Genomic DNA, 19,382 nt, shown 5'->3' with positions numbered 1-19,382 from the left:
CCTGGCAACAGCCTCAACAGAGTCAAGTCTTCCAACCAAGAGATGGAAGGTTGAGAAGTCTGAACGGATCGGATCGCTCCATAATTTTTACTTTTTTTCAGAAAATAATGAATACAATGCTGTCAGATGGACACAATTGTATTCCACCTTCCCCAATGCAAAACATTAGTGGAGAAATGAAGTGGAAAAGGAGCTAGAAGATCTCTGGTGAGAGAAACATTGTTAAAAACATCAAAGTACGTTCCAATTTCTACTTAACAGCATTATCTTTTTCAAGCCTTCCCACATCCTACCCCACCCCTGGTTCTGAGTGAAGAGCAGTTTATAAGCCAAACAATACATTATCTAGAGATAAATTTAGAAACTGACATAAGAGAATTGTCCCAGAAGCTACATTACCTCTGCAAGTTTATTACAGGATCTTTAGTTCTTATTGCATATATTGTTACATGCTTGTTACATGTCAGGATTATATATATAATTGCTCAATTTAGCAGAAGATAAGTCTGTTGCTTCTCTCTTGAGAATGAGCAGCATGCAGTGCAATATTTGGTGTGCTGAGTTATTTTTTCAAAAAGTAAAAAACTACTTAGGTTTAACTGAGGAGGGAACATGATCTTTATTGGCTTATATACGAAGTTTAATTTTGGTTTTATGCAGACTTTGCATAGTTCATGATTAGTTTCTAATGAAAAACTAGATGTGTTGTCGGTGACCTTGAAGAAGATCAGGTGACAGTAGCAAACAAAAAAATTTGAAGAAGAGGCATAACTTTTAAAGTGGAAATGTCAGCAAGAACTGCCTGAAACAAAAAACAAAAATAAATATTAATATCAGTATTCTAAACAGCAAAGTGAAGCCTATGAAATAAGGTACAATAGAAACACCATTACCATGTAACTCTGGCATCAACACACATTTTAAGTTCTACAGATCTGTCCTAAACCTCTGCCATAAAGCTACAGCCTTCCTTCTCTTTTCTGAGGATCTTAATGTTAGAACATGTGCAAAATGCTAGCATGGACCTTTAGCCTTGAGCCTTCTTCAAATATACAAGGTAGCATGAGTTTATAAGAGGTCTAACATTTCAACTTGCTTCTATAAATAAACGTACATTATGAATCCTAGTTCTGTTGTAGTAGTATAAGAAGTAACTGACTTCAGGAAATCATTTTGAGATGGAACTAATGTTTATTCAGTTGCAAGATGCATAAACATCCTCTTCCCTTTAAACAAAAAATGTAGGCAGCTATTTTAAGAATGAAACTTTTCGTTTCTATGAGAGGTAACAAACAGAATAATATGGCAAGCCACAATTTAATTTATCCATGTTTCAGGTATAAATTATACCACTGAAAAGAAAACAGCTTGAAATAATTAACTCACAATTAAAAATAATGAAAAAGGCCCACATATCTTCATTATTATGATCCAAACACATGCCTTTAACGTTCCACTAGTTTTTTCTCTGTTCTATGAGCATAACATGTGGATGTGAACCCTAATAAGAAAACACAACACAAGACCCAATAGTTTCTACTGAAATCACTAAGTATACTGTTTCCCATAATGGTTATAACAGTTTTCTATAATAATCTTGTTTATGATGACCTCATAAGAAGATTATTTTCAAGTCATTAAGGAATTTTGAAGACTTAATATTACTTAGCTCAGAACTTACAGGCTTTACACAAGGTAAAACCTGAGGCTATGACTTAAGTGTGTCTTCTGCATCTGAGACGCAAGTGCCAGAGGCTAGCCACCTCTCAGGGGCTATTTTCATCCCGTCCGAGTGAACCCGATCCTTACTTCAGCTGCAGCCAGTGATGTCACCTCCATCAGGTTGACTGCTCGGAAGGCAAACACAGCCGCTGCCAGGACTGGAAAAGAATGCACACTATTTCAACTGCTGGCCTCCTCGTCAGCCCGACAGATTTACTGCTGTGCCCACAACCCCGTCCGGGAGCTGGAGCCAGCGCTGCGCACAGCTCCGGCGTGCCGCGGGGCAGGCCGAGGAGCGCAGACCTTCACCCCGGAGAGCGTGCCTGGCGGCCGAGGAACTGGACCGCATGGTTTTGGGAAGAAGGAAAATTCATTGGCCTTAAAAGAGCCATTTTATAAATTGTTTCCTTCATACTTACAACTTACATTATAACGGGTTTTCAGTGGCATGAACATCTAATGACTGGCTTATAAATTAAGGTTAATTTTGGTTCAGTTGTTTCTTACTAATGCAACAGAGAGGATTCTGAAAAGTTACACAGAGACTGGATTTTTAGATCCTATCATGTTTCATATGTAGTGAGATGGCAGCATGATAAAAATTTGCCAAATTTAATAAATTTGGCAATTAATTAAATTAAAATTAATAAAAAAATCAAGATATAGAATAAAAAAGTTAAATGAAATAAAATAATCTTTCTGCTATTGTTGTATTTGTATTTTATATTGAGCATTAAAGCTTCTTAGTGTCATAAATGGCTATGTCTATAGGGCTGCTGAACCCGACACCTGCACTAATGTTGGCTATAGGAACAAGTTGAAACTTTGAAAAAAAAACCATTATAAGACATTTTAAAGGTTAATATTATACTTTGAGTTGAAAACAACATGTGAATTTTTGTTCCCATTAAACATATGCATATGAGAAAAGAGCGATGCTGACATGCAATTCTTCCTCTTTACCTCAACTCCCGCGAGAGAAGGAGTCACTGAGCCACGGAAGGGCCCAGGTGAGAGGCGGGCAGCCCTGCCCTGAGACAGGTCTCCCTGCAGATGACTGCTCTTCTCCCTGACCCTCTCCACCTCATGACCAGTGGTGGGAATGCACTCACCACCCAACAAGCACTGAGGGTTAGGAAATGAAACCTACCAGACTATTTGGAAGTCTGGTGCCTAAGTATACCACACAGCTAAGGCAAATATATACAACTATATATACACACACATTTTACAGTGGGAATAATGATAATAGCAGTTAATTCTTATATGAACTCTATGAATTATATACTGCCTACCATAAGCCTCATTTGAGCAATGTGGAAACTGAGGCACAGTGAGTTTGCGTGACATGTTTCAAGTCACACAAGGAGAAAACAGTAGACTGACTACACCCTAGCACTGGTCCACACATCTCACCACACGTGATGACGTTACTGAGATGGAAGGCTGGTAGCAGAGATGTATTCATGACATGGAAGTCTGCGTGCTCGCCAAAGAACTGTCCTCTCTATTGCCCCTCAGAACGGTTTTCTGGGGTTGGCCTGAGGACGATGCCATGGCGGTTCTGGGTCTCAGGTAGTGCCTGAGCACAGGTCAGGACCCAGGCTCTTACCTGCCCCAGAGAGAGGCAGAGGGCACTGGTGCGGGAAGCACAAGGTGTTTGGACAGCTGGCAGAAAAAGCATTCAAATCCGCCAAAGAGAAAAATTCTGGGGAAAAAAACAGTAGTGATAAAGCAAAATTTAAAATGTTAACTCGGATGGGATTATCTCATGTAATAAATAAGGCATACAAGTGATCTGGGAAGTACTTTAAAGTCACTGAGCATCTTTGTTGACAAGAATATCAAAGAAAACCATTTCTGTGGACCAGCAGCTTCTTTACAGTTTCCTAACATCTGGAACCGTATCTGACAACGGAGACGCTTTAGAAGCTAAGGAGTGTGAGGCTGCTTCCTGACCGTGCGTAATTTCACAGAGTTGGCGAAGCCCGACAAGATGGTCCCATGTTCTGCTGCACCAGGAAGACTATTATATGGCGGGAAATCGTTTTTCCAAATGTAGATAAGAAGGGGGAAAAGAGCAGTTCACTAACTGCCCTCAGCATCCAGAATGCTCATGTGCTCATCGCCGTTATTTATCTTGCTGTCACATCACAGGAGGGCCTTTCGGGGGCTCCATTCCGCCCTGCCCGCCCAGCCCTCCACAGAGCGGGGCTGGCTGTCAAGGGGGAAAGGCCCATACTGTAGGATATTTTCACCAAAATCACATTTTGTGTGAGCTATGAGTGCTAATATTCCCTTTGGTCATTTCAACTATTCTCATTACTCCAACTTTAAGCATCTCTATCATGAATATTAAGGCGCCTTTCCTTTAAACTTTTTTCAAAAGACTAATTCACAATTAAAGCCAATAATATTTACTAAAATATTTCTAAGGATGATAGATAATAACTCACTTGAGCAAAAATAGGTGGACCCAAAAATATTCAGACCAAAACAATAATAAAATATTTGAAATAATCAAAACCAAGTTGTCCCTATCTCCATGAACTTGATCTACTGTGTGGCACATCACTTGAACCCATGGTGGAGAGCTCCCATTAGTTTAGTTCCATTTCCAGATGGTCTATAATTCTTCCTTGTAGATTTTTTAAAAGACATGCAAGGAAAGTCGATGGATACAACAGCGTGGACTGAATTTCAACGTATTCATCAGTAACTTGTTTACTAAGTAAGAAATTGAGCTCATACCATTGTGCCTGCTTAGAGCAAATGTGATATTCAGTATCCATTTATTTTTCTTTTGCTTCTTTTTGCTGAGGAGTGGTAAGTCATAGAATGAGAGAATTTAAACTGGAAGAGGCCTTGAAGGTCTTCTAACTCAACATTTCTTTCACAGTAGAAAACTCTTAACCCTTCCAATGATCATTAAAAAACCAAGTCTACTTTTTTAAAGTCCTAATTAGTAGAAAGTGCTTTCTTATACTGAACCCCTTTCTTAAACACACTCTAATATCCTTTTGAAATGATACAAAAAGCTACATACAATACTTTCACAACTTATGACATACCCTGAGGACAGTTATTTGGTAGAAAGTCTAAAATGCTGTTGCCTGAGAAAGGGTAGCAGAAAATAAGTCTATTTAGTTGGGGAAATAGAAGAGTTTGGGGAAAGGAGGGTTTATGAGAGTGAAAACGACATGGTGATAACCCTAGTATAACAGGAGTACCCTGTAGCAGGTCGTCTTACCCAGAAACGAAATGGGCTACCTGGTAAGACAGGGGTTATCCTGCACTGATGTGTTTAAACAGTGGACGAGGACGGCTGGTAAAAACACGTAAAAGAAGTTACACCTGATGACTAGCCTCCTTCTCTCTCTAGCTCACACACACCACTGTCATTCAGCCAGAAGAGATAAAGGTAGACCGTTCTTTCCTAACTCATATTTGGATGGGCTTTAAAAAACAATTATGTTAGAAGGATACTAGGAGTTGTTAAAAACATCAGTAAGTGATATCTCTGATTGCGCCAGGGGCAATATTTATCTTCATAGCATTTTATTATTACTCTAATTTAATTTTCCTTTTCTAAGTGATTTTAGAGCCCAATGATTTTAGAGCTCTCATCATTCAATAATATCTTAATATGGTACCTAGAGAGCTTTCTACAAAAAAAATGTTTTTATTCAATTGAGCATTATTTTCTTTATATCCCAGAAAGGTGTCTTTACAATGCTGTCAATATAAGGTATAAAAACAAAGGCTCACACAAGTTAAATAATTGATTCAATACTTTATTTTGCATCTTCATTAGCTATTAGAGAAATGCAAATCAAAACTACAATGAGATACCACCTCACACCTGTTAGATTAGCTATTATCAACAAGACAGGTAAAGCAAATGTTGGAGAGGCTGTGGAGAAAAAGGAACCCTCATCCACTGTTGGTGGGAATGGAAAGCAGTACAACCATTATGGAAGAAAGTATGGTGGTTCCTCAAAAAATTAAAAATAGAACTACCATATGACCCAGCAATCCCTCTACTGGGAATATACCCCAAAAACTCAAAAACACTGGTACGTAAAGACACATGCAGCAGTGTTCACGGTGGCCAAGACATGGAAACAACCAAAAAGCCCTCCAATAGATGATTGGATAAAGAAGATATGGTACAGATATACTATGGAATACTACTAAGCCATAAAAAATCATGACATACAACCATTTACAACAACATGGATGGACCTTGATAACATTATACTGAGTGAAATAAGTAAATCAGAAAAAACTAAGAACTATATGATTCCATACATAGGTGGGACATAAAAATGAAACTCAGGGGCATGGACAAGAGTGTGGTGGTTACCGAGGGTGGGGAGGGGAAAGGAGGGGGTGGGGGGAGAGGGAGGGGCACAAAGAAAACCAGATAGAAGGTGACGGAAGACTATATGACTTTGGGTGGTGGGTATGCAACATAATCAAATGTCAAAATAACCTGGAGATGTTTTCTCTGAACCTATGTACCCTGATTGATTAATGTTACCCCATTAAAATAAAATAATACTTTTTTTGAATAAATAAATTTATTCAAAACATATTTATTCAATAATTTATTCAATACAACTGAAGAAGGTTGGACCCACTATACTGCAAACTTTGCTGCTTTCCATCCATTGTTAAAAAAACATTATTTATTTGAATTTTCTGATGATCCCAATGATAAAAAACTGAGCCTACTTTGTACAAGAGAAGCAAAGTAATATAATCAATAAGAAATCTGTGCTCTGTGTTATCATACTGTTGCCTTGTGTGATATCTGCTATAAGAACTGCTTAGTTATTAAATAAGAGGGGAATCTGTGGTTCCCTGAAAAGAACATGATCTGTTTTGTTTTTTTTTTCTTAAGCTGGAAATGGGGAGAGACAGTCAGACAGACTCCCGCATGCGCCCGACCAGGACCCACCCGGCACGCCCACCAGGGGGCAACGCTCTGCCCACCAGGGGGCGATGCTCTGCCCCTCCGGGGCATCGCTCTGTCGAAACCAGAGCCACTCTAGCGCCTGGGGCAGAGGCCAAGGCGCCATCCCCAGCACCCGGGCCATCTTTGCTCCAATGGAGCCTTGGCTGCGGGAGGGGAAGAGAGAGATAGAGAGGAAGGAGAGGGGGAGGGGTGGAGAAGCAGATGGGCGCTTCTCCTGTGTGCCCTGGCCGGGAATCGAACCCGGGACCCCTGCACACCAGGCCGATGCTCTACCACTGAGCCAACTGGCCAGGGCCTGATCTGTTTTTGGTTTAAGAAAATATCTAAAAGAGGAAATTCAGCCACCAGGGCAAGAGTCAGAGACCATTAAAAAAAGGAAAAGGTTTTGAATTCAGTATAAACTGAAGTCCAGAAGAGCGAAGATTTCAAATATGTACAGAGGCTCAGTGTGAGTCTGGATTTTAGGGAGTCGAGAAGGGGCCCAGAGCAAACACTGAGATCGTCAGAGGAGGCCAGGGTACGATGGGTACCTCCACCCTGCTGCACACACCTCCCTGGTGCTGAGAGAGGGGCAGCCCTGGCTGGACTAAACGTGGGGGCAGCAAAGAAGTGGACTTAACTGGGAGCCAAAAAGAAAGAGTAGGAATAGATCATGTTGGGCAGTCACACAGAAGTATCTAGATCACAGAACCTCAGTACTTGTCTTCTAAGGCCGATAAACCTACTAAATGCTCATGAATTCGCAATGACGGGTAACCGTAGACTTAAACTGCAATTACAGATGGTGAATGTAGGGAAGGAAGAGGCTTTACTATAGAAACAGCATCTGTTTTAAAAACAAGCACTTACTCTTACCAGCAAGAATTTCCAGAGAGTTGTATCCTAGGATTCTATCCCACAAAAGCAGGAGTTGATCTGTAGCTAAGTATCCAGAGAAAGCTCGAACCATCCATTTAAATGATATGCGAAGTCTGTAAGCAAAGGAAAAAGAAGATAAATTTTAGCAGTGGTTTCTTTTTTCTTTCAAAAAGGCAATATCTTACAAGAGGTTGAAAGAGCCCAACCAGTTCTATTGCTAATTGAGTCTTATAAGTCACCTGGGAATTTATAACTCAAGGACTCTCTTAAAAGCTGCAAAAGTGCAATGGTGAGAAGCCATGAGTCCTCAAATCACTGGTCTAAAAGTATTGAGAGGAGGATTTCTATTTGCTTGGCCCTCCTTTGTGTTATGGTTCAGGCTTAGAAGACTCACTTCTCCCTTCTGTGTTTTAAGGTACCTACTCATTAGCTATAAATGAAGTGACTGTCTAGTCTTAACGGTTTCAGGCAAGCCATGATCATTAGAATTTTTCCCCCAATATACTTGAAAGACTGCATAATAGCTGTATATTTTTCCTATCCAGTAAATTATATTCCTACATTTCAGTCAAATGGCTACAAAGAATGAGTGAAAGGAGCATTTGAAGACTAAGAAAAATAGTTTTAAAGTTATAAGGGAACTTAGAAATAGATTTCTAACTTCAAGCTCTTCATTTCATTTTCTTGTTTTATTTATTTATTTATTTTAAGATTTTATTGATTTTAGAGGAGAAAGAGAGAGAAAGGCTGGGGCCGGGGTTAGGAAAGAGCATCAACTCATAGTTGCTTCTTATATGTGCCTTGACCAGGCAAGCCTGGGGTTTTGAACTGGTGACCTCAGTGCTCCAGGTCAATGCCCTATCCACTATACTACCATAGGTGAGGCCAAACCCTTCATTTAAAGACGAGGAGATTATCAGAACCCTGAAAGATCAACCAGAAAATGCAATTAAATTCCATTTTGTTCTGCCCATACCATATCAAAACCCAAAAGGTATGAGATCCCACTATTTATAAGTAGGTTATGTTATAATAACAATTTATCTCTAGAATCAGGAAATAAACTCTTTGTCTTTGATGCCTTAAGAGATAAACTAGTTCCTTACATTTCTGTACTCCCTATTAGCATCTAAACATAATTTTTCTGCCCCCGAGGTTACTAGCCAAACTCTTTGCTAGAGTTGTTATAATACGTAGGTAAATATCTGTGCTTTTTTCTCAAGGGAAGAGAAAGGGGCCCAGAAACTGCCTTCACTGGTGTCATATTAATGCTCTTAAGGTTAAAAAAGACTTCACAGTTTCAGATACTCCTAAATATGAGAGATATAACTGTTGTTCTAGTAGAACAAAATACAAAGTACAAAATAATATTGACAAATTAAGTGTTTTGGTTGATTTTAAAGTATCTTTTATGAGATGCCAAAGATACTTTTGACCACTGGCTATTTAAATTTTTAAATTCATTTGATTTTTAAGTCTAAATTCTTCAACTTCAGTTTACCGGCTCTCTTATCACATCTTTTTTTTTTTTTTTTTGTATTTTTCTGAAGCTGGAAACAGGGAGAGACAGTCAGACAGACTCCTGCATGCGCCCGACCGGGATCCACCCGGCACGCCCACCAGGGGCGACGCTCTGCCCACCAGGGGGCAATGCTCTGCCCCTCCGGGGCATCGCTCTGTTGAGACCAGAGCCACTCTAGCGCCTGGGGTAGAGGCCAAGGAGCCATCCCCAGCGCCCGGGCCATCTTTGCTCCAATGGAGCCTTGGCTGTGGGAGGGGAAGAGAGAGACAGAGAGGAAGGGGGGGGGGGGGTGGAGAAGGAAATGGGCGCTTCTCCTATGTGCCCTGGCCGGGAATCAAACCCGGGTCCCCCGCACGCCAGGCCGACGCTCTACCGCTGAGCCAAACCGGCCAGGGTTCATCACATCTTATTAGAACAACAGTACCATACATTGTGCTTTCCCCATTGTAGCACAGAATCAGTTTCTTAGAAATAGTGAGGTGTAATTCTTGTATAGAATTTACCCTTATTAATGCATAGTTCTATGAGTTTTGTTAAGAACCAAGGGAAACTTTAGAACTGAAAAATACAATGACAACAAAAACAACTCCTCACTAGATGAATACAATAGCAAATAAAAATGACTGAGGAAAGAGCCAGTGAATTTGAATATCAATCAATAGAAAGAATCTGATCTGAACCAAAGAGTGAGAAGTATTGAAAATAAAATGAACAAAGCTTCTGGAACCTGTGGCATAAGACCAAAAGTTTTAACATTCCAGTCACTACAATCCCAGAAGAAAAGAAGAATGAGTGAAAAAAAAAAAAAAAAAAAAAAAATATATATATATATATATATATATATATATATATATATATATATATATTTTGACAGATAATTGTTGACAACTTCTAAATTTGGCAAAAGACATAAGCCTACAGATTTAAGAAGCTCAGCAAAACCCAAACAAGATAAAGCCAAAGAAATCTATGCCCAGATACATCATAATCAAACTTCTGAGAGCTAAAGGCAAAGATCTTAATAGCAGCCAGAGAAAACAAAGATTAATAATATTTATTCCTAAAATGTTTGGTAGAACTTGCTAGTTAAGCCATCCAGGACTATAATTTACTTGAAGGTGGAATGTGATTAACTAAAGATGTTTATTATAAACCTCAGGGCACTCTTATGGACTGAATGTTTGTATTCCCCCACACAATAAGTTATATGTTAAAATTCTACCCCCCATTGTGATGGTATTAGAAAAAGGAGGTAATTAAGGTTAGATAAAGTTATGAGGGTAAAGTTCTCACGATTAGGATTAGTGTCTTCTTAAGAGTCACAAGAAAGCTTATCTCTCCTCTCTGCTGTCCACTCTGCAGGATACAATGAGACAGCAGTCTGCAACCTAGAACAGGGTCCTCACTGGAACTGGACCATATTATCATCCTAATCTGGACTTCCAGTCTCCAAAACTGTGTCAAGTAAAATTCTGTTGTTTATAAGCCATGAAGTTTGTGGTAATTTTTTATAGCAGCCTGAACTAAGAAAGGTACCTATGAAAAGAATGTTTTTAAAAAGGTATAAACAATAATCCAATAGTGGAAATAAATGGAATAAAAATAATTTAAAAGTAGGCAGGAAAAGAGGAAAAAAGGAATAAAGAGCACATAAAACAAATAAAATATACCTAGCAAATAGTAGATAATATCAATTAATATTACTTTAGTACAATTATATTAATTACATTAAATATAAACAGAATATGCACACCAATTAAAAGACAAACTATCACACTGAATGACCCAAATACATTTTTGACAAAAAAGCCACATGAAAAATAAAAAAATGAAAATATATTAAAAGTTAAAGAATAGAAAAGAATACATTATGCACACTGAAATCAAAAGAAAGCTGGAATGGCTATATTGGACATAATGGATTTGATACCAGGAATAAAAACATATATTGATAAAAGTATCAATTCTTCTAAAAACAGAGCTTCAAATACATGAAGTAAATGTTCACATAGCAGTAAAGAAAGAAACATACACATTCACTATTATAATTGGAGACTATCATTTCTTAATCAACAGAAAAAGTGAACAGAAAATTGTTAAGTGTGTAAAGGCTTAAACATATCAACAAACTTGACTTCAATGCCATTTATAGAACCTTCTGCCCAACCGAATGTAACCGAATATAAATTCTTGCACATGGAACAGTCACCAAGATAGATCATATTCTGGATCATATATTAAACCTCAATAAATCCAGAAGAATTAAAATCTCATAATGCATGTTGTCTAATTACAACAGAATTAAAATAGAAATCAAGAACAGAAAGATAACAGATTTTTACAAATATCTGGAAATCAAACAACATGCTCCATCTAGCCCATAGACAAAGAGAGATTTACAAGAGAAATTAAGAAACTTGAATTAAATGACAAGGAAAACAAAACATATCAAAAATTTGTTGGGCAGAGGGAAAGCAGTGCTCTGAGGGCAATTGATAACATTATTAGAAAAGAAAAAAGGTCTCAATCCATTGATTTAACTTTTACCTTGAACAAGCAGAAAGACAAGAACAAAATAAACCTAAAGCAAACATGAGGAAGGAAATAATAAATATACGAACTTATGCTATAAAATTTAAAACAGACAACAGAGAAAATCAAGAAAACCAAAAGCTTGCTCTTTCAAAAAAGAATAAAATTAATAAACCTCTAGCCAGAATAATAAAGAAAAAAGAGACAGAAGACATAAATATCAATCTCAGGAATGAGAGAAATGAAATCACTCGGAGTCTATAGATATTAAAAAGCTATTTAAGAATAATTAGGGAGTGTTATAAATAACTTTATGTCTACAAATAACTTAGATAAAATGAACAAAGTACCATAGCTCACTCAAGAAGAAATAACTTAAATAGTTCTATATCTATTAAAGAAATTAAATTCTGAATTAAAAACCTTCTAACAGTATTGGTTTTAATTTCTCATGAAAGCCTTTTAAAATTTGATTTCTAGCTTGACAATTGAATTTTCATACTTCCTCCTACATAAGAATTTACGTTTATCAAAAGTCATTGAAATAAATTTATTTTTACAAATTAACATGTTTATATGGGCTAGAAAAAAATATCAGTTTTACTTTCTAGAAATAAACTGTCTTCATCCTAGTAAAGTCTAGTTATATTCAGTATAAAATATTTCTTCCACATTCTTGTTTTACAGTCTCAATCATTAACAATATATAATATGTGGTGTCATTTTATAAATGGCAGTTCTAAGATCTAAGATGTCTGAAACTGAATGGTGCTTTATAAAATAATATATAGAGAGACAGAAAAATCTACATATTATAGGCATATATAAATCTATATATTATAGATCTGACTATTTATTTCTCTATCTATATCTATCCATTTATCTGATCAATCTTGAAACAACTCCATGAAATAGGGATTTTCTTGATTTTAAAAATGAAGAAATTATATTGATTAAAAGAAGGAAATTGAGCCTTAGATAAATTAAATAACTTTACCAGGATTATACAATTTAGTAGAGATAGAATTTGAATTTGGGTCTGTCTCTCAAAGCCACCCACTCATCCATCCATCTGCTGTGGATCCACGCATGGAAAAGAAAAATACCACACTGTTCTACTTCTCATTAACTCCTTTCTGGCCTTAGGTAGTTAAGCCTCCTTTCAAATATGCCATTCCCAACAGGGGGAAATGGTTGCACAGAACAGATAGTAACAAAACACTGGTAAATCATTTGGAAACTCTGTTGCCTTAGACATTGTTATTTAAAAGCAAAGAAGAGCCCAGGCTGCTAAGCTCAGTTGGTTACAGCATCATGGAGATACACCAAGCTTGTGGGTTTGATTCCCAGCAGGCAAGTACAAGAATCAACTAATGAATGGATAAATAAGTGGAACAACAAATCAATGTTTTTCTCTCTCTCTCTAAAATCAATCAATCAATAGCATTTCAAAGAGTATTTTAAAAAGAGAGAAGGGAACCAATAAAAGTTAAGTCCAGAGGTACCCTGCATATTCACCGATAACTCATACTGAGCAATATGTATATTGTATAGTCAAACTTTTGGAAGCAAAATCACAGCGTACAACCACTGATAGGTAACTGATTTAGTGTTGTTAACAAGACAGCAAACTAACTTTCGTAGCTTTCCCAAACTGCTATCTGATCAACTCAGCCTAAACTGACTTAGTATTATCACATTTCTCAGGTAGTATTTGTTTCCACAGACCTTTGCTTCAGTTTTGCCCAATACCTTTCATTATGAATAGAAATTAGTTCATTTTGGTGATTCTTATACCAGGCACAAAAATCCTAGCAAATAATCCTTCCAAGAATTTTTGGCACAATGCAGCTGCAATTTACTACCCGATGACTGTTTTATTGGGGAAATTGTTAGTTTAATTTCTCCGAACAATTACTGCATCTTTGCAAGTAATTTACAATGATGAAAGAGAGCCTTCTAATGTCAAACCATCTATTCTTCAATTAGGAGAGAAAAAATACTCACGGTTGAGCCCCAATTTCTCGTAGATGATAAAAGAGTTGGGGGAGATAAGTTTGAAGAAGAGTTTCAAACAGCAAACAGAGTGACACAATGCCCTGCATACAATAATAAATCACAAGAGAAATACATATTTTAGTATTTAAAAATGAACTCCCATGATAAATTATTCAAATGGAAATGAGAAAACAATTATTAACATATTTTTTCAATGTATTTTTTATACTGTTTAAGAGTCAAAAACAGGAAATACACTAATGATCTCCAACATTGTGTTTAAAGATTCATTTCATCCCTCGTTATGAATACAGAGAGTCAATGGAACCTCCTTTGTAGTACAATGGGCTCCCCACATAACTTGGTATGTAATAGTCAGAGAGTCCAAAGAAAACATCATTTTATAGAAAAGCTGCTACTTTGGAAGCCATGTCTTATCACTGAGACCCAGAAAAATTAGTTTTTTCTGGATGCAGTCCAGCTTCCAGGTATTCCTCCTGTGCCCGGCCCACACCCTTCACTGCCCCCATGTGCCCTGCCTGCCGGCAGCCTCATCCATCAAGGAAAGAATCTCCTGCCTTTTTCCTACTTTCTTTGAAATCCATCCACAGGGAAGGACTGATGGCTGACTGCTTGAAATCTGCATCAGAAAGTTAGCAAACAAGAATTTTGATTATTTTGTACAAAGATTTGTACAAAGATAATTTTTTTTTTTAACTGAAATCTACTTTTTAAAGGGCATTAGTTGTGGAGTACAGGAAGTACTGGATTTAAGCAGATGGTTTTTCAAGTGCATTTATTACTTGACAACTCTGAATAAAGTCTTTCTTGTGGCTCAGCATTCCTCGGGGTTGATTTTGGTAAGGAAGTTTTAATCCTCTTTGTGAATTTCTAAAGGAAAAGGTTGTAATGGTTCCAAATAGTTCAGTGTGGCAGCCAGCCAGAAAAGGAGATGGCCGCCTGTACTTCTTTATTCCCTGAGTAAAGAAAGGGCAGAGGACACTGGCCAGGTCAATGAGCTGGAAAAGGACACCTCAGGGTCAGTGTGGAGACAGAGGAGCGTCCAGCATCGCTCGGTCAAGCTTCAGTGCTCTGCACAGGGAAAACACCGTGTGTGTCCTGAGCAGCCAGGTAAAAATTTTTTTCCTTTAAACATAAAATGGTATAGATTATGAGTGTAAGAAATCTGACGCCAAGAATGAGGTATTAGGAAAGAGAATTATTAGTATATGTCTGATTACTCTAGATTAAACATTAATGTAAGAAAAGCACTAAATCAAGCTGTCTCACAGAGAGGGAACCCGGAAACTGGCAGCGTTTCATCTGCTCCTCTGTGACATCCTGAGCTGTCACTGGCCAGCTTCCCTCGCACTGTGAGAGAGCCACACTGGAGGCGGCGGAAGGGGGGCTAGGGAGACACAGCTCACGGGGGAACACAGGGAAGATATTTAGCTTAGCAGCAGTGACAGTCTCCTCTGCAGAAGTCTGGTGGACCCGACAGATTCCAACTGAACGTCACTTCTGGAGAGCCAGTCAAGTTACTCACAGGTACGCCAAAGCAGGCCCAAGGTGGGAAAGTATAACTGAACCAAAATACACACTGCTTTACTCGGGCTCATGGGAGGGGAAAGGATACGATAAAGATAAAGGAGCAGACAAAATAAAACAGATCAGAATGTTCAACTCCCAGTATGCTTCTCCTTGACTTTCATATTGAGGCCAAGGGAACTACCTATTGAATAAACACAAAGAAAATATTTGTGTGATAACTGATGACTAGCTAAACATGAAATTGAAAAAAAAACAACAACCCGATAAGTACTTATTTGATTTTCATAACAAAGAAGAGATAATGATGATGGTAATCATAACAGCAACAATAAAAACAGCAGCCATTCATTGGACACCTGCCATGAGCCAAGTGCTAGCACATGCTCTGTGGGCTTCTCCTCAGCACATTGTTAACCTCACTGCACAGGTGAGGGAGTCAGCGTTCGAGGAAGGGAGGCATTGTTGCCCAAGAGAATAATACAGAAATTTCTATTGTTTCTCTTTTAACATCTAAAAAAATTACTTAGATGTAATTGATACAGGACATCTCCCCTCTAATTATTACCAAAATATTTAAATATCAATTTCCTTTTCTCTTTCATTGATTCTGTAGCAAAGTATTGGTGACACCACAAATTAAAATTTGTTAATTTATAGTTTAATTGAGTAAGACCGTTTTTCATAGGAATAAAACACATTAGAGCTTGATTTGATCCACTTTTTTATGAACTTACAGAAGGATGAGAAGAGATGGAATGAAGTCTGAAGAAAAAACGCACATACATCTCACGAAATATCTGATACAGTTTGGAAGGTTCGTGGTATAGAAAACAAAGTGGTGCAACTGGAAAAAATAAAAGGTTCATTGATAACATTGCAGGACTACTACAATTTAAAAAATAAGTGCATGAACCATGAATGAGTAAGCCCATACTTTATAGTAATATTCACTCACAGATAAGTTTAAATTAGAGAAAAGTTTTTAATCGATTTGTAAAAGACATCAGTAGTATAATTTGAAAGGAACACAGTGACTACAACTGAAGTACAGGACTAACGAGAGTTCTGGGGATGGTTTATGATTATTCTAGTCTATTGGTTCTCGGTACGTGGTCACTGCTAAAGCTTTTATGGATGCTTCACATACTTTCTAAAATAGTGACAGTTTCAGACACTCTGCATCATCTATTTCCTTGGTGAAATTTCCTCTTTGGGTATATCAAACTTAGACTATTTAAATGACCAGCATTGTAACAGACAGGAGTAGCTGTATTTTGTTCAAAGATTTAAATTTTCTGAAATCATTAATCCAAATCATTCAAGTATATACCTTTTTTTTTTTTTTTTTTTTTTTTTTTTTTTTTTTTTTTTTTAGTATATACCTTTTAAACACTATTTACTTCAAAAATTCCTGCAGGTGAAATTATTAAAATAGGATAAAAGGGCTAGCATTTTTATTATGAGAGAAAAATTTTTGTTCTTAACCTTTTTTAGGTTTTCTATTTTAAGTTCCTCGCCTATTTATAAAAGATAATAATGCTGAGGGCCTTTAACTCATGGTTTCTCCAGACTGCCAGTACCCTCAGCCACATGGCGAGGCCAGCACAACGCCAAGGTCCCACAGCCTCTGCACCCCTTCCACGGGATGCTAGTTTAGAATTCTTATGTTATGTCACTCACCGTGATTATCTGATGTTGGACACTGAGGGCCTTTTCACAAAGAAAAGTATTCATTTATTGCTGACTCTTTTTTACAAAAGTAAAGCATTAATGTATTTCTGCTTAGCCTAATGGTTAGGGTTAGCAATAGTGAGGACAACCTTCACCACATTCATATGTGATGTACGAATGTTTAAAAGAGCAAGTGGTATTAAGGTGAAGCCTTCTTCCTCTGAAAATCTTTGTCAAGCTTCTTGCAGTCCTCATTCAATGACACGTGAGGCCAGAAAGCTGCTGTTTGGGAGAAAGAATTCTCCTCTACCCTAAAAAGGTTCTTTTGTCTGGTCTAATAATAAAACAAGCATGAGACAGATTAGCAGGAGAAAATGGAAGGAAATTTTCTACATACAGGAACCCCCACACATGAGAGTCAGACAGACAGGTACAAGGAAGAAGCCAGGACATTGGAGCTAAGGAGTGGGACAGAGCTCTGAGGCCTCAGAGGGGAGATGGGGAGAGGGGAGAGGGGAGAGGGGAGAGAGGAGAGGGGAGAGGGGAGAGGGGAGAGGGGGGAGGGGAGAGGGGAGAGGGGGGAGGGGGGAGGGGGGAGGGGAGAGAGGAGAGGGGGGAGGGGAGTGCCCGGGCAGTAAGAGCACGTGTTCGGTAAACACCAGGGTGCGCAAAACAGGTCTGTAGCTGTGAGTACACAAGCCAGAGTTTATTCTCGTATTGTTATTTGTTAAGTATTGTGTTATTTATTACTATTAACCTACTTTTGCCCACCTCTGTAGGGATTTTCCCTAACTTACAGAGAGCTCATAAAAATTTATTTCTGGTAATAACTCTTAATATGAGCAAGGTACCCATTCACATTCTTCAGGGGAGAGGTAGAAGTTTCTCTTGAGCCCACAGGTTTCAGCTGCCCTCAGCTCAGAATAATCCCCAGGCACAGTGGCACATTTGGGGGCAGTCAGGGCTTTGAGCCCGCACATGTGCTGTCCACGTGCCCCTGAGCGAGGATGCTGTGCGTGTCAGCAGCCTGGGAGAACTCGGAACTCAAACTCTGTTTGGTGTCCCCCTTCACATTCTTTCTGACCTATTAGTTTTACAAATGACTGATGAGAACTAAATTTCAGGAATTTATGCAACTTCATTTTATACCAATAGAACCAAATACTAATGTATATTTCTAGTTCCCGTTGGATGAGAAATGGTAAACCACGGACCCATCTACACAGTGCGTTTTAATTCTAGTTTGTCAAGCACTCACCATCTGAGCGATCAGGACTTTTTTTCACTGGGCATATAAACAAATATTAAACTCAATGTTTAAAAATCACCACAATAACCTAAGTGTATGGGTGTTGTGCTATAAAGTGTGGTCTTCATGTTTAATTTTCTAAAGTATAAGTAAAACAGTATTTTCAAACCCAACTTACCATACATTGAAAATCCATGAAAAGGTATTACACCTAAAAGAAATAAAAAAGTATTTCTTTTCAGTTAGAATGCCCACTGAACTGTTAGGTAAACTTTAGAGGATTAAAACTGAAAATAGAAAGTTACCCTGTTTTTGTTTCAAGTTTGCTCATGAATGTCAGAGAGATTTAGTGATGGTAAAGAACAAAAAGATATGCTTTTTAATACCTTCTAAAAAGCGCACTAGAGGTTTGCAATATACAATATATTCAATTAATTTTCCGGTGATGTTACAGAATTCAGCTTTGGTCTGACTTGTGCTGGCACAGGGGAAAGAAATGTTGACCTGGAAGGCTGAGGTCGCCCTGGGCTCGCCCGGTCAAGGCACCTATGGGAGTTGATGCTTTCTGCTCCTCCCCACTTCTCTGTCTCTCTCTCTCTCCCTCTCTCCTCTCTAAAATGAATAAATAAAAATGTTTTTAAAAATCTAACTCTGAATATGTATTACAAAAACAGGGCAAAAAAGAACAAGGTAGTTCACAGAACTGTTTTTTTTTCCATTTAATATATTGCGGTGACACTGGTTAACAAAATTATATAGGTTTCAGGTGCTACAGAACTAAGTTCAAGAACTAATTATAATGGTTTCAGATAGTCAATAGATTATGTCTTTTCTGAAACAAATTCATCCTGTACATTTGAATCCAGTCTGTTTAAAGATAAGTGAGCATGTCCAGGCACCTCTTGTACAGATGCATTCCTTTGTAAAAATTATATCCTAGCATGTGGTTTACAAGAAGTATTGGTAGGAATATGGTACAAATTCAGTGTAGCCTTTGGCAAGAATTATACACAGGCAGATTACACGTCCACTTCAAAGAAACACTCGGAGCCTTAACTTGGTGTGCTAAACATCTTGTCACATTATAAGTGAAAAATTAGAACTTGTACAGCTTAGGTTTGAAACAGAAGTACTGTAATACACACACCGCTACATATCTATCACTGTACCAAATCAGATTGCAAACACATTCCAGAAGAAAGCTGAGTTTACTTTTTTGAAAAACAGCATGGAAATGCTTTATTTGTTTGACATGTTCAGAGGCAGGGACTCTAGAGGTCATCTAGAGCAGTGGTCCC

At 38.0% G+C, this 19,382-nt stretch overlaps 1 protein-coding gene across 3 annotated transcripts in view; it reads right to left on the bottom strand.

Moving 5' to 3' along the window:
* Positions 1-394: 394 nt before the first annotated feature.
* The window catches only part of TBC1D19 (TBC1 domain family member 19), a 141,232-nt gene continuing 122,244 nt past the window's right edge, over positions 395-19,382 (bottom strand). For all 3 annotated transcript variants that reach the window (XM_066385012.1, XM_066385013.1, XM_066385014.1), the window contains 6 exons: positions 18,263-18,295; positions 15,899-16,008; positions 13,623-13,714; positions 7,559-7,674; positions 1,810-1,880; positions 395-802 (listed from right to left, as the gene is read on the bottom strand). In XM_066385012.1, coding sequence (XP_066241109.1) covers positions 728-802; positions 1,810-1,880; positions 7,559-7,674; positions 13,623-13,714; positions 15,899-16,008; positions 18,263-18,295 — 497 coding nt within the window. In that variant the 3' untranslated portion in view covers positions 395-727. The remainder of the gene's footprint in view (positions 803-1,809; positions 1,881-7,558; positions 7,675-13,622; positions 13,715-15,898; positions 16,009-18,262; positions 18,296-19,382) is intronic.

Source organism: Saccopteryx leptura, chromosome 5 (genome assembly GCF_036850995.1).
Source record: "Saccopteryx leptura isolate mSacLep1 chromosome 5, mSacLep1_pri_phased_curated, whole genome shotgun sequence".
Lineage (NCBI taxonomy): Eukaryota > Metazoa > Chordata > Mammalia > Chiroptera > Emballonuridae > Saccopteryx > Saccopteryx leptura.
Note: the sequence above shows the minus strand (reverse complement) of the source record. Positions and strands in the feature narration are given on the sequence as shown.